Here is a 16,477-nt window from a genome sequence, read left to right as displayed (position 1 = left end):
CTACTGATAAAACTGCCTCAGAGGAAGAAGAGAACCGTGGGTAAATCTCATCTGCTGGCCCGTCTGAGCAAGGTAGCCATCACCTGTGCCAGAACACTGGACCGGAGGGAGGAGGGTTGTGAGGGGGAGGAGGAGAGGATGGTATGGGGAGAGTGGACGGGCTTGGCTGTGGTCAACGTTAGCCTTGCTGTGAAATGATGAACAATGTGGATTCTCCTCATTCATCATGGGCCTGTCTCAATCCAGGCTACAGTGGTCTCCATAATACGTCAGTGTCGCATGCTGGACCACCCCCATGCATCAAAACATTTTAATACAGCTCAGCTCCATGCTTCCTCTCGTTGCTCTCTTTGTTCATGGCAGGGAGGCTGGCTGACCCATGTACCTCTCCTGGTTTTATCAAAGACGGGGTGGAAACCGTGACATGAATCTTTCATGTCTGCTGCTTTCTACACATATTGTAAACATGCATTAAAGAAAATTACAGACATACAGATTTTTTTTATGATTTCAGAAGGGTAGGGTACAGACGTAGGATCTTAATTTGATCACCCTGTTGCAGGAGAACGTTTTAGTGTATTTGAGGTTTAAAAAGGCTTCTGAAGTTTTTAATTTCCACATTGAAATATCCGACTTGATTTTCCCTTACATTAAAATGATCAACCCGTACAAAAATGTCCATTAATTATAATAAACATTAAGATCCTACACCTGTAGAACATTTCCTGTAACCTCTGAAGAGAAGCTGAGGCAGAACTAATGCCGGTACAGAGTTCTAGATGATGGAGTGTGAAATAGTGAGGAAATAGACTGCTTTATGACAACAGAAGGCAGGTAGACACAACAGGAGACATTACAAAACACTTTAAAATGGTACCTGATGAAAAAGGACAATAAAAAGTACCTAAAGTACCACTCAACTTGAATAAAAATGTGTTTTTAAAGAGGCAGGTACACACAAAGAAGACTCCTCAAGGGTTCTTTGGGAGGGCATGGTTCTACTGTATGTGGAACCATAATGACCATAATGAAGAACCATTTGAGCCGGTTAATGGTTATTTGCGGTTCAGAAAAGAGTTATTTCTTCTTTTAGTGATAATTGAAATGTAGGGGCAGCTCTTTTTGTGCAACCGTGAGTGAGAGTGTCATTCCAGTTGATGTGATCTGTTGTGTTACGCCATTGTATGTTAAATATGACAATGGCCAGTGATTGTGATTTTTGAAAGACTCATATATGGCGTTGTGTCAATGGAGAACTGATGTCTACAACAGTGGTTCTCGTTTCCCTCCTCAGGGACTCCCAGCCATTCCAGAGCTAGCACACTTGATTCAACTTGTCAAATAATACAATTATAAAACCTTTGATATTTTAACAATATTATGGCTAACCAGCAAAAAGAACCCTGTATGGTTCTTGAATTAAAATGTTATTTGCAGAACATTTGAGATTGAGAAAGATTCTTTATAGAACCGTTCTCCGTAAAGGTTATATACTGTCACGTTCTGACCTTAGTTCCTTTTTATGTCTTTGTGTTAGTTTGGTCAGGGCGTGAGTAGTCTATGTTCTTTTTTCTACGTTGTATTTCTGTGTTTGGCCTGGTATGGTTCTCAATCAGAGGCAGCTGTCGATCGTTGTAGCCTGTTTTCCCCATTTTGGTTGTGGGTGATTCATTTCTGTTTAGTGTCTGTTCACCTGGCAGAACTGTTTTGTCTTCTCTTTTTGTTGTTATTTTGTGTAGTGTTCAGTTTTTTCAATGAAAATATGACGAACACTTACCACGCTGCATTTTGGTCCTCCTCTCCTTCCACCAACGAGAAGCGTTACATATACAGAACCATTAAAAAGGGTTCTATACAGCATCAAAAGGGTTGTACCGCTAGAAAAAAAAACATATTTGGTGTTAATATATAACTTTTTTAAATGGTTCTTTGTAAAACCTTACGAGCATGGTTCTTTATAGAACCATCCAAAAAGGGTTCTATATAGCACAAAAAAGGGTTTCACTGTCGCGACAAGCCAAAGAACTGGCACTATATAGAGCCATTTGTTTTTAGTGTGTAGAAACCACCTCTCTCCTAATGAATAACACAATAACACAAAATGGCTCATATTGACTACAGTCAAAGAAAAAAAAACATCTCGCCAATGTGATCTGGCCAGCTTCTACCTTGAGAATAAATGTTCTTTCTGTGTCAGCAATACAAATGGAATGGGGTCAGGCCTTGTTCTGATTCTCTGAGCTAGGGGCAAGATTACTCCTTGTTCAAGAGATGGAGCGAGAGCACCCTACTGAGTCTAATACTGGATACACTCACCTATAATTGAGGCAAACCGATGCTATTGACACAAAAATATTTTAAACCAACCTTGTCCCTGGCTGGCTGGGGTTAACCATCTCCCAGCTGGTCTGGTTCCTCACCCAGAGGTAGGAACTGGGAGGGATAGCATGGTGAAATCCAGCTGAACAGTTATAGAAATATAACAATCCCTTCTCTGGGGCATTGGACTATGCTCAAATGTGACCTCCAATGTCATGGTCACCGGTCCCACTCTCACTGCATGTAAAGAGGGAACAGAAATGTAAAAACTCAGTCAAAACTCCCACTTGTTTCATCCATTCATGTCCCTTGTGGCATTGTGCATCTAAATGGTCTAAGGGCCTCTGTGTTGTGGTGATGGCACCATTGACAATGAATGGTAGTTAAAGAGCTGCCTGGATGCTAACATTCTGTTCAAACATTGCAGGTGTAACGCTGATCAGATAAACTGCCAACGCTACTGTAGCACGCCCCTGCTCTCCGCTACACTCATAGAAAAAAGGGTTCCAAAAGGGTTCTGTCCCCATAGGATAACACTTTTTGGTTCAATTGAGAACCCGTTTTAGTTCCAACCCTTTTGGGTTCAATATAAAACCTATTGTGGAAAGGGTTCTACCTGGAACTCCAAAAGGTTCTGCCTAGAACCAAAATGGTTCTACCTGGAAGCAAAAGGGGTTCTTAATTTTTTTTTTTTTAAGTGTTTTACCTTTATTTTTCTAGGCAAGTCAGTTAAGAACAAATCTTATTTACAATGACGGCCTTGTTCAGGAGCAGAACGGGGATTTGACCTTTCGGTTACTGGCCCCACACTCTAACCACTAGGCTACCTGCCTCCCCAATATTTTTGTTATTCAAAGGGTCCTCCTATGGGGACAGCCAAAGACCCCTTTAAGGTTCTAGATAGCACATTATTTTATAGTGTTTAAGACAAATACCTCAAGGTGAACATACAAATTAATTTTGCCTGACTGTGAAATGTCAATGTCGTGTTAAGGTCTTCAAGTCTGGTTGTGATAACGAGATGATCCACTTTGACAGGTTCTCAAATTTGGCTACAGGAAGTCGTCCTTCCCCAGGGGCTAGTTGATGCAATCTTCTGTTCCTCCATTCCCAAGGTCGGTGTTGGAAATTACAATCTGTTCACACCAGTCAGTCCCCACCTGGCTGGCAGAGTGAGAAACGCAGGTCACAGGTAGGAAGGTAAGAAGCAGGACAGTATTCCCCTCCACGCACATCGAGTTGTTCTCCCTACATAATTATAGACCAGAGAGTTGTGATAAACATCAATGGTGGAGAGGAGACAGGCTGTCAAAGGCAAGATGTGAGACGCATCCTCAAACTTCTCAAATCAGCCGAGCTGAGACTAGGAGTCCCAGCAGTCAAAGAGACTTGACTTAGGAGGCTTGTCTTGGGTAAATTTCATCCACTAAATCAAACAGACTAAAAATAACATGTTGTCTTTCCCGAGCAACCCCCTGGCATAATGGAAGAATATTATCACATTTAAACACTTACACACACACACACACACACACACACACACACACACACACACACACACACACACACACACACACAGGCTGTTCCAACAAAGTTCAATTCCCAACGTGTGCTTGTATCCAACACGTGACAACCCATGAATCTCTGGGATATGTTCTATTGAGTCGAGCTTATTGGTGAGGTCCGAATTCAAGTGAAAATTAGTACATGGGTCACAAAACAAGTTACATCATTAAAATAGGAACAAAACAATGTTGGACAAATAGGGCAAAGAAAAATGCTCAGGCCGCCTGTGAAGACAGGATAGGTGCAGTACAGCGAGACAGCTGGAGCCAGGTCTAGAGCTGTACAGAGCTTGCTGCTCCAACACACACTCTCCGATCAAACATGTGGAAAAGCATTGTTTATTTAACTAAAGTTACTTTGAAAAAGTAGTTTACTACATCCAAACTACTTTGTGAGAAATTATCATATATACTGTAAATCTTAAATGTCATAGACTATAAGTTGCAAGAACAGATCACTTTGGGGTCATATGTAGAATGTAGAATTTAGCCTATTAGACACAAAAACAATGTTTCAAGTGAGAATTAGGCAGGTCTGATGCTGAAAAAGAAAGGAAATGATTGCCTACTTCACCCATATGTTCTATTATTTTTGCTAAGAAGTAGTTCTAGTAGTTAGCTACAACGCTACATGGTAAAATAGTAATTAACTACTGAAAACACTACATACTATAGATTTGAATTTAGTTAAACCAATATATTACAAAATGTAGTTAAATTACTAGTTGAACTATTACTGAACAAAAATATAAACACAACAAGCAACAATGTCAAACATTTTACTGAGTTACAGTTCATAGAAGGAAATCAGTCAATTGAAATAAATTCATTAGACCCTAATCTATAGATTTCACATGACTGGGCAGGGGTGCAGCCTTGGGCGTGCCTGGAGGCCATAGCCCCATCCACTTGGAAAACAGAGCCACCCCCTGGGAGCCAGGCCCAGCCAATTAGAATAAGGTTTTTCCTGCAAAAGGGCTTTATTACAGATAGAAATACACACCTCCCCCTCCTTAGACGTTTACGCAGGTGAAGAAGCCGGATGTGGAGGTCCTGGACTGGCGTGGTTACACGTGGTCTGCGGTTGTGAGGCCAGTTGGATGTACTGCCAAATTCTCTAAAACAATGTTTTGAGGCGGCTTATGGTCGAGAAATTAACATTAAATTATCTTGCAAGAGCTCTGTTAGACATTCCTGTAGTCAGCATGCCAATTGCACACTTCTTCAAAACTTGAGACATCTGTGGCATTGTGTTGTGTGACAAAATTGCTCATTTTAGAGTGCCATTTTATTGTCTCCAGCACAAGGTGCACCTGTGTAATGATCATGCTGTTTAATCAGCTTCTTGATATGCTACACCTGTCAGGTGGGTGGATTATCTTGGCAAATGAGAAATGCTCACTAACAGGGATGTAAACAAATTGTTCCACACAATTTGAGAGAAATAAGCTTTTTGTGCATATAGAAAATTTCTGGGATCTTTTATTTCATCTCATGAAACCAACACTTTACATGTTGTGTTTATATTTTTGTTCTGTACTCCTCAACACTGAACCCTACGTCTTCATGTCTTCTATCTCCCACTAAAACAGAGTATCAGAAGTGATATGGCGCCGTGCAATGCCAACGTCTTTTATCATCACTCACAGAAAACGAATTCAATTTCAGGGACAATTAACCGCTCAGATCTAATGATGACATTTTGTGTCAAATATCTCAAAAGCTCAATGAGTTTTATTAACTGATGCTTAATTCCTTTAACGGAACACATTAGATGTAACAAAGGAACAAAACATCAAGCAATTCCATGGTGTGTGCATGGTGATGTTAGTATTTATGTTTTATTAGACAGGCAACAGGTAGCCTACTGGTTTGAATCCCTGAGCGGACGAGGTGAAAAATCTGCCAATGTGCCCTTGAGCTAGGCAACTAACCCTAATTGCTCCCGTAAGTCCCTCTGGATAAGAGCGTCTGCTAAATGACTAACATTTAAATGAGTTCTCATCTGGCAGTCTGAAACATTGAGCAGCATTCACCACTGAACACATACTGCCCTTGTCAACAATGGACCCCAATGTGTCATGCTCCGACCTCAAATGGCTTGTCCAATATGCTATATTGGAGGAAATCAATACTTCGTCTTTCACAGCGTTGCCCTCAAATGCCCAATTTCAGGGCGCTCTAAATGCATTTGCAAAACCTGTCACTGAAGGTATGAAAAGATACCCTTGGTTTCCCCGTCTTCTCAGATTTTACACCAAAATGTCTAAGTAAATAGCTGCTTGCACTGACATGCCCAGCTGGGCAGGCTACCGCTGCGCAGACCACCGGGGATTCCACACGAAAGCTGTCAGACAGTGAGTGTCACAGTCAGACATAGGGATGTGGCTGTGCATGTGCTATTCCTGGTTTTACACTAGTGGATTCCCTACTGACACACACTACTCTGTTCTCACCTCTTACCATTTGGTCCCCTGCTAAATACAAGCAGCTAGCATACTGTCATCACCCTCTCTCTCTCTCTCTCTGCAATCAGGAAAATAACAGCAAAGCAAAAGGCTGTTAGTCAAAAAGTCAGCTCGGTTTACATCTCCCTCTCCCTCTGGTCAGACCAGCTGTGTGATGCAGATTGGGCTTTCAGACTCGTAGCAATTATCATATCTGAAGACCCAATAATTCATGCTGTATGTGTGAGCTGAAAATAGCAGCAGAGAGTCAAGATAGTGCACAGTGAAACAAGTTTGTGTTTGTGTTTCCCCCCGAACGGCAAACAACTTGACACCGCAATCAGTTGCCAAGGGAGATGGATTGTAAAAATGCAAGCGGAAGACGCATTTCAATAAGTCCAATGTACAAGCCAAAGTAAATGTTGTGTCTTCATGGCTCGATGAACAAAAAAGGAAACGAAAGGATGGTTTAACATGGTCAGACAGCTCTGATCTCAGATTAGCTCTGCTTCATGTGTAGTGCATTTCTGTCTTCCTGAGATCTGTGGTGAAACTGATATAAGCAAATGTGATCTTTCAACATATCTAATCACAATTTCCATTTCAAAAGGGTCATGGCACTTCAACATGTATATGTATTCTAATGGTGATAACATATGAGTTTGGGGGATTTATGCATACAACTTTTAGAAGACCCCTTAAATGTTTGTTGTTGCGTTAAAAATCATAATCTTGTACTCTCATTGCAGTCGCTAAAACCTGGACACCGTAGAGAAGTGGGAATAGCTTCAGACAACATGACCTACAATACCAAGTTGTTGTCCATATTGAGTTAATCTCTCTCAAGCCCCAAACAAGCAGTATGTAATAGGCTACAGTCTGATCAATGATTGTTCTGCTCAGGCTCACTGAGCACCAGCCTGGTGATAATGAAAATACTGCAGCTCTGACTGGGTCTAGTTCTCACATGGTGTCAGTAAGGAGTAAGGTCAGTGATTGGTACAGAGAGGTGAAGAGGCTTATCGATCACCCTCCAGTCCATTAATAAGACTACCAATATGACGCTGTTGCTTTTGTTAAGTACTGGTACTACTAAACAGATTTGCACTTACAAATGCATTTGATACAATGTAATGCAAAGGGGCCAAACTCCAAAATGTATTTTCTGAGTTGGGACTTGACTCCAACCCAAACTCCCTTCCTGTTAATTCTTCTTTCTCTATTGACAGTATGACGATGCCACAGACTCACATGACATTGCATACCCATCGTGTCAGTAAGATAACCCTGTGGTAACCTGGACATACAGGTTAGATTCCTGGACTGCCTAGCTAAATGACTGTGTACTGGTTAACATGGAGGGTGACAGGTACAGGTCTGAGGATAGAGGTCAAAGGTTAGGGTGGGTGTCAGAGCGCAGAGTACGTACGTGCCGTTGATGACCCCGTCGGGGTTGAGCATGGGGATAATCTTAAAGATGTAGGCCTCCCTCAGTGCCTCAGCCACCGGGTCACTGCTACACAGAAACTCCAGGGTTCCCTTCATCACCCAGCTGGCGTTACTCTCCCCAGGGTGGACCCGTGCTGTCAGTACTACACACGGACGGTTACCTGGGGGAGGGATGGGGGGGTGGAGAGAGAGGGGGAGACAGGGTTACACAGTGAATGCTTGTCCACCAATGTCCACATTGAAGAGGATTAGTGACACTCTTTACAGTAAATAAGTAAATCCTCGAGCCACCATTTCTTCCACATTATGTTGGAACAAGGCTCTCTACAAACCACGAGGTTTACTCAAAATGATCGCCTGTCCTATTCAGTTTGCCTTGTTTTGAAAAAGATAATCACATTGCTGAAGCGTGTGATATATTCTGTATGCGCTTCTATAGGGCAGAATCTATACAGCAGGTCCTGTGAAAATGTAGATGTTGAAAAAGAGGGGAGATGGATATGCTTTCAGAGGCACATATCATTTTAATTCAGCCTGGCAATTGCGGCCAAGGCTGCCACTCCACAAAAGACGAAGCCACGGAAGAGACAAATTCCTCTGACTCCTGCATTGATCACACAGTAATGAGTTTCTGCAAGGCCTGTAAAGTGTACACCCTCTTTATGCTTCATTCCGTTTCTATGTTTAATTGAATCCATGTGAGCATGAGCAATCAGGTTTGAGCAATAAGTAATTTGTTTTGTAAAACAAAATGAGATAAAGCAGCATTCTCATACTTTCACCTTAATTTAACCAGCCATAATTTGGCTGTAGGCTGTCCAGTTCAGACAACAATGATATGTTGTGAGTGAATAGCCGAATGCATAACAATGCAGAGTGAAATGATATGATATTTTTTTTTAAACACATTGGAGGGGAGAAAATGTCATTGCAAAGCATACAATTTATTTTAGGCTTTTGCAAACTGAAGTAGATTGAATGTACAAAGGTGACTGAGCGGGAATGCAGGCATCTTGTGGAAGAGTCCAGAAGATATAATTAGAGTGATAAATATCACATCAGCCAATAGCATGGGGCTCCATTCCCTGCAAGAGCAGCCAGTTTGAGCCTGGAAAAATGTATAAATTAAATTTTGACTCAAGAAGAAGAAAACGATTCCACAACTCCCTTGTGCTGTCTCTTTCATATACACACAATTTTGTGTGTGTGTGTAACCAATCCGTGTTGAGTCTTTGAGTGTTTCCTATTCCTCACCAAGTCAAACCTACGCTTCTGAGCTGTGATATCTTCTGATGGCATAACAGCATAAATTAATCAAACAAGCAGCAACACTAGGATGAACTCCTAACTGGAGAACCACACAAACGACAGGAGGCTCTCACACATTCCTCTCCAGAACTACCAGAACCGTAACCTTGATCCCATTTCCATTTCCATTCATCCTCTCTATTCAGGGCCTAATAACACTTGGCACATGTCAAGTATAAAGCTTGGAGGGATGTAGGCGTGTTCTGAAAAGCATCAAGCGGTCGTCAACAGTTCTCCTTGCCAATCCAAGCTACCTTCACTCGCAGCAGTAGGTAGAGAGAGGCATACAGCCATGCCAAGCTACCTACACTCGCAGCAGTAGGTAAAGAGAGGCATACAGCCAGGCCAAGCTACCTACACTGGCAGCAGTAGGTAGAGAGAGGCATACAGCCAGGCCAAGCTACCTACACTCGCAGCAGTAGGTAGAGAGAGGCATACAGCCAGACCAAGCTACCTACACTCGCAGCAGTAGGTAGAGAGAGGCATACAGCCAGGCCAAGCTACCTACACTCGCAGCAGTAGGTAGAGAGAGGCATATAGCCAGGCCAAGCTACCTACACTCACAGCAGTAGGTAGAGAGAGGCATACAGCCAGACCAAGCTACCTACACTCGCAGCAGTAGGTAGAGAGAGGCATATAGCCAGGCCAAGCTACCTACACTCGCAGCAGTAGGTAGAGAGAGGCATACAGCCAGACCAAGCTACCTACACTCGCAGCAGTAGGTAGAGAGAGGCATACAGCCAGGCCAAGCTACCTACACTCGCAGCAGTAGGTAGAGAGAGGCATACAGCCAGGCCAAGCTACCTACACTCGCAGCAGTAGGTAGAGAGAGGCATACAGCCAGGCTGTATGTGTTGTGAGTCTACTCATTGATATGGACCTGTGTTGGGCACACAGGCATCATCAGCCAAGCTGTCATACAGAGAATCGTTTGGAAATGTTTGTGTTTTTGTCTCTCTATCCACTCCATCTGAGCAAACACCTCAAACGACTGTTTTTTCTTTTTCAAATGTGTGTGTGAGTGCACGTGTGATTGTGTGTTTTCCTATGGGTGTGTTAATCTACAGAATGTTTCCTCAATGGCGTCTATACTCAACTGGCGGACAGTGGACCGGATCCGGACCCAGAACGGGATCAATACAGACCGGAGGTCCCGAATGTTTATTACATTTTTTTTTACTCGGTCAGGCTTCGACCTCTGGTATCATATAACACACATAAGACATGGAAGAACGCATAGAATTGCAATAAATTAGCTTAAAAACAGCAAAGAAAATCTCTGCCCCATGCAAAATGTGTAGAATTGCGGGAAATTAGCTTTAAAACAGCTAATTTTTCTCTCCGCTAACAAGAGCGGTGTGAACAGTTTGAGTTCGCATGGGTTGCGAGGTAGGGGTTTGTTACTACGCTGATTACATTATCCATCCAGACCTTTGCCACCTAAGAAATTTGTGTGACCGGACCTAGTACTTGAGTACCCCTTCTCTGCGGTGGACATTTTGACAGTGACTGTCCTTTAAGAGTAAATCCACATAGGATTCTAAAGCCTGGACCACTATAGAGTATGCATTTTATTTCATTGTGTTTTGCCCCGTAAGCTATCGTCGAGTAGTGTAGGCAACAGAAACACTCAACAACAAAAAAAAAACTTTTAAAATACAATAGCCACATTCACCGTAAAAGCCCCTCGATTCAGTTAACATTAGCTTATCATTCACCACGACCACTTATCCTTCCATTATAATGCACTTGACCGCAAACTGCACAATTATCACACTTCTCTAGGGCGATGAATTGCTATGAATTGACTGTACATTAGACTGAACTCGCCTGAAATAAGTGACTTGTTTGTGGAAATGTGAAGGTAACAAGTTGATATTAAATGTCTGGTTGCCAACTCATTCCCAGGTCCTATCCTTTTCTCTATGTACTGAGTAGTGGTGGTTGTTGGTGCATCGAGCTCTCTGCTACTCACCCACTTGGACAGGTGCATCCGTCATCTCCCATGAGGCGTAAGTGGTGTTGGAGGCTCCATCGAGGGCTTTCTCACTGAGCACCTTGATGATTAAGTGACACACTTTAGTCCCTTTGGGTGACTCTCCAACCACTCTACCAGGTAATAAATCTGGCCCTGAAGCGCTTCCTTTTTAAAACAAAACACAGCATCAAAAAATGCCATATGTGTCCTGGTGTGAACTTCTTGTTACTGAGATGAAGACCAGCTGTACTCAGATGCTTTTGATACACTGTGTAAAGCTTGTCTGGGTAAAGAGTCTGGGTTTTTCCATTAGTACAATGGTCCCCTGTGTTGTGATTCAAAGCTCTGTCATTCCCTATTCTCATAAGGATCTTTTAATATCAAACCACTCCATCCATGATGCCCCATCACTTGGGTCCACAATAACAGATCAAACAAATCCTAATACGAAAGACTGCAGCTTTAAAAGAGAGTTAAAAGTCTGGTCTTTTTCCTACGATCAGGTGGTTTCCTATGCAGGAAACACCCCTGGTTATTAATAACATTTACATTTGAGTAATTTAGCAGATGCTCTTATCCAGAGAGACTTACGGTGGTGTGTGCATGCATAACCAGACCTACGGTGACACGATCGTCACAGTTTCAGCCTCAGCAAAATAAAATCATCTCCAGATAGCTGTCGGATGCAGAAACTGTACTCTCAAAACATCCAGCTGGTATGTTGTGCACCGCCTGAGGTGAGGAGGAGGTAACACGCAGTGAGTGAAAGTTGCTGAAACTTTAAATTGAAGCAGTCCCTGATCAAATGGCAGTTAGTGAGACAAACACGATATGGGCAGAGAGAGGCTGCCTGCCTCGCGTACACATGTACGCAGAAGTACAAAGGGGGCCTTGAGCAATCAAAACCAATCTCTGTTATCCTTTCCTGTATATGCAAATCAGGTTTAATTAGTACAAATCAGGGTTGTCCATTTATAATCATAAGATGAATTTTCCCCGCAAAGCTTATGAAAATGCAGCTTTAATTTTCCATTTTATTAATTAAAAATGTTCCAGTGCAATTGCACTCAGGCTCATTTCAGAGGTTGTTAATTATCAAACATAATCTCAATTACCATGACAGTGTGGCTAAAAGCTATCTAAAGGGAGGTAAAAAAAAAAAAATTACATTCTCAGTGTGAAAGTGAAATGTGCCTGGTTGTTGGGACTGGGAGGCTTGTGTACCAATATCATTAGTCAGACTAGTTTCACACCAATAGCTTCCAGGAGTCAGACCTCGACAAACTGTTATTGTTTATTTATCAGGGTTAAACGAGAGCCAAATCAGTTGAGATTGTACTTCATACCAACGTGTTCGATCACCAGTATGAGTTCAATGCAGTATGAAAGACACAATTCATGTCTGAATCAAGCTACAGGACAAGAAAAGGGAGAATAAATTGACCTATTCAAAGAGCTATTATAACATCGCCCAAAGCTTAGATCGGAGCCCATTTCAGCCATTCTAGAAAGCAGCATTCTGATTGAGTTCATCAGTCATTGAGTTCGTATGGTATCACTCCATTGTGTACACCTTGAGAATGACGTTAGGACGGAAAATCACCTAAAGCATAGTACATTCAGAGAATGCATTTAATAAATTGTGGCACCAAAGTTAGTTCCTCAACTGCTGACTGTGGTGACAGTGTGTTTTGAGGGTGATGGGGGTGTCAAGTGGATCATTAATGTGATATCAAAGTAATTATCTTCACCTAATGTACCTCGACCAGGCTATCTGACCAATGGGGTGTGATAAATGTGAGCGTCATGACGGACTTGTCAAATATCAGGAGACATACTGAGCATCAGAGAGCAGATGGCGAAAATAACAGTGCATAAAGAATGTATTGCAAACAGAAGGGACATTTTCTATTTAACATTCCAAGCTCAACAACAATACTGTGTATTTATTTACCAGTACATGCCTTAATTTGTTTCACAATTGTGCACACTTCAAACCCGATTTGATTAGATTGAAATTAAGTTTAAATCAGATACACAATGAGGCGGTAGTAACCATGTTGACAAAGACAAACTATTCTCACTCCTACAGTATCTTTCCCATAGATATAGAATGAATAGAATGGGCGTCCCCATCCAAGTCAATTATGGCATAATGGGTGGACTGGTGGCCATCGCGAATTTACCCATAAGTGCAAAGCAGGAAGTAAAAACAGGAAGTGTACCCATCAATCTGACATTACACAAAATACATTCCATTGCATGAGTCACATCACTTAGCACAATTTGAATGAACATTTTACATTACCATGGAAATGATTGCATCACAATACCAGGCAGCCATTGTGAGTGTACCCATTCATTTACCAGTCAAATTGCCAGGGTCAGGCGTTACAACCCTGTTCTATTCATTCTATTTCTATGATCTTTCCACCCACCCGAACATATTTTTCCTATGGAAACAACTCTGTGTTTAAAGCTATTTCAGATTGGCAAACAAACAAGAAACCAATTCAACTCTAAACGTACTGCTATTTCTCACATTATTAGCCCAGAACGTTTTTACAAGCATTTCACTACACCTGCAAAAGCATCTGTTAAATATGTGTATGCGACCAATACAATTAGATTTGATTTGTTTATAGTCATCAAGCTACTCTTATCGCCGGACTCTCCATACACAACCACACCCACACACACACACTTGACATGTCACAAAATGAAATGACCCTATCTCACCGTGACAGTCATCAATCTGTCTTAGGAGGAAACACAAAGCTTTATTACATTTAACGCCAAGCAATTATTCATGACCTACACAAACTATGATAATGCTTATATCAGATTACAAATTAGTCTTCATTTGCTTGTTGTGATGGGTGTGGGAGACAGCGGAGTATCATTGATTTAATATCAGCCCTAATGAAATAAAACCACCAAATGCAGCTGAAGTTATAGCCGACTACTATCTGCAGTGCAACTGACTTGCATAGTGTTAATTAGGGCATAATTATAACACTAGTTTGCAGATGTGTTACATAACAAAGAAATTAACGTGTGTACAGGAGTTAGAACCGACCAGCTGAAATGCCTTCCTCCTCCCCTCACAAGGTTGTCATGGCAGCACCACAAAACATTAACTTAATGTACTATAGGCCTTAATACAACTTAAAGGCACTAAAATGCAAAAGAGCAGGTCCCTGTTTGAAAGACAGTGAATGACAGCACTCTTAATATCTCTAATGGGAATACGTTCATGGCGTTGCTGCTGAATCAGCCGATTACAGACTTTCCCGCCCTAACATGGCTGGATTAATGCACCGCACTGCAGAGTGATGTGTTAGTAGAGTGGCAGGGGGAGGACAAAATAACTGAAGATGCATGTTGTAAACACATTCCTACTATAATATAGGATTTACATTAGGGAATGGGGATACTTAGCCAGGTGTACAACTGAATCCATTCAACTGAAATTTGTCTTCCAAATTTAACCCAACCCCTGTGAATCAGAGAGGTGTGGGGGACTGCCTTAATCAACATCCACGTCATCGGCACCCGGGGGAGCAGTAGTTCTTGGGGGTTAACTGCCTTGCTCAAGGGCAGAATGTCAGATTTTTCCACATTGCCGGCTCAGGGATTCAAACCAGCGACCTCTCGGTTACTGGCCCAACACTCTTATTAACCGCGAGGCCACATATCATGGTATGGTCATGCTGCACTGAGGACAGAATGTATAGAGGAGTAGTGTATCTCCAGTCTACATTTAACTTGGAAGGACTTTATTTTAGGGGGCAACATTTAGTAATGCTATAATAGTAATGCTATATTCTAGGTGGTACAATATCAGCACTATTCTAGACAGGAGCCATTATTCAGCTGTTTATGTGGCTTACTATGGTGTTATCTTTTTAAGTAGCAGTAAACATAGCTAAGTAGCTACAACAACCCTTTCATACGGTTATATTTGCAGCTACTAGTAAACAGAAGCAGCAACGCTAACCTCCTTTTGATCACCATGAAGGCAGCTGGTACCCAATCAAGGGTCACAATCTTTCTCCCTTCGAGGTTTCCACCGTCATCACTAATAGTACAGATCTGAGAAGGCATTCCTGTGCCTCTACAGTCAACCATATGCTAGCAGGCTGGCTGTGGGGGGGCTCCCCTAAATATTAATCAGCAGGAGCTGTCGGGAGGCTGGGGAGGATGGGGGTGATCGGCAGGTGGGGAGAGATGTGGAGGGATGGGGAGGCAGGGGAGGGTGGAGAGAGGCTGGTGGGGAGGTGGGGGGACCGGTGGAGGCTGGGGAGGGTGTGGGCAGGATGGAGACAGTGCTCACCTCCCCGGTGGCACGGCCTTGGTTGTGTCCCAGAGCTAGGTCAGCTTGTCCCTCCCTCCCTCTCCCCACCCCACACATCCATCACCATCCCCCAGCCTCTGTCTGTCTCTATCTTTCTCTACCACTTTCAAGCCAAGCCAGACACACAGCTCAGACTGCTCCTCTCTCATTCATACAGCATCATCATCGCCTGTAAAGGAATCAGCCTAAACTTAATAAGAATGCCCAGAAGGCCATGACGAAAGCCCAGACATAAACACACTGTCCTTCAGCGGGATTACATGTCTCACTTCAAAGCCCTCTCACTCACCTTCTATCTGGCCCATTTGTTTGACTTGGATTCAAAGCAATGTAACTATGAGTGTTATTTATTTCCTCCTCTGACTCCAGCAGTACATGTATCATGTGGTGAGTTCAACAGTTGGCACTGGCAGTGAGTCTATCACCTTGCATTCTCCACATCACAACTCCAGCTCTGACAGGAGCTGTCTGTGTTATATCTGCTGCTAGGAGTTTCTTTGAGCAACTGCGCTCTCTCTCTCTCTCACTCTCTCAATTGAATTTATTGACATGGCAAGTTAAATTACTTACATTGTCAAAGGATACAAATAAAACATTTGTTTTTTTAAATATATATATAAATGGTGGGACCAACAGCAATAATAGTAGTAGTGGAAATGGGATTACCATTAACAGCAACTACAACAACAATATTAATGAGAATAATAATACACTAAAGCAATAGTAGTAGACCAGTCTCAACATGACTGAGAAGACACATGACTTGAAAGCCAAAACAAAACTAAATGGGAAATATTATTGACATTACATTGCACTTTTCACTGGCTGTCCCTCAGGTTGTGACAGGATTTAGGCTTTTCACCCAATAAATATTAGATTTTTTTCTTCATCTTTTATATTTTCAAATTCTTTGTATTGAATTATTCTCTTAGGTCTGAGTATTTGTCACAGTGTAATAGGAAATGCAGCTCTGTCTCTACCTCTCCCCTGGAGCAGAGTGAGCACAGCCTGTCCTCTCTGGGCAGCCACGTTTGCCTGTGACGGCCGGTCTCTA

General features: G+C 42.3%; 1 protein-coding gene across 2 annotated transcripts in view; it reads right to left on the bottom strand.

Moving 5' to 3' along the window:
* The window catches only part of agbl1 (AGBL carboxypeptidase 1), a 161,174-nt gene that overhangs the window by 85,186 nt on the left and 59,511 nt on the right, over positions 1-16,477 (bottom strand). Inside the window, exons 19-21 of one of the 2 annotated variants that reach the window (XR_016487780.1) lie at positions 7,761-7,941; positions 2,368-2,556; positions 1,778-1,877 (exon numbers count right to left, since the gene is read on the bottom strand). Coding sequence is in view for 1 of the 2 variants with exons in the window: in XM_036953095.2 (XP_036808990.2) it covers positions 7,761-7,941 (181 nt within the window). In the remaining variant the exon portion in view is untranslated. The remainder of the gene's footprint in view (positions 1-1,777; positions 1,878-2,367; positions 2,557-7,760; positions 7,942-16,477) is intronic. The other variant, XM_036953095.2, reaches the window with a different exon arrangement.

The sequence above is a fragment of the Oncorhynchus mykiss genome, chromosome 2 (assembly GCF_057628025.1).
Source record: "Oncorhynchus mykiss isolate SJ-2025 chromosome 2, ASM5762802v1, whole genome shotgun sequence".
Classification (NCBI taxonomy): domain Eukaryota; kingdom Metazoa; phylum Chordata; class Actinopteri; order Salmoniformes; family Salmonidae; genus Oncorhynchus; species Oncorhynchus mykiss.
Note: the sequence above shows the minus strand (reverse complement) of the source record. Positions and strands in the feature narration are given on the sequence as shown.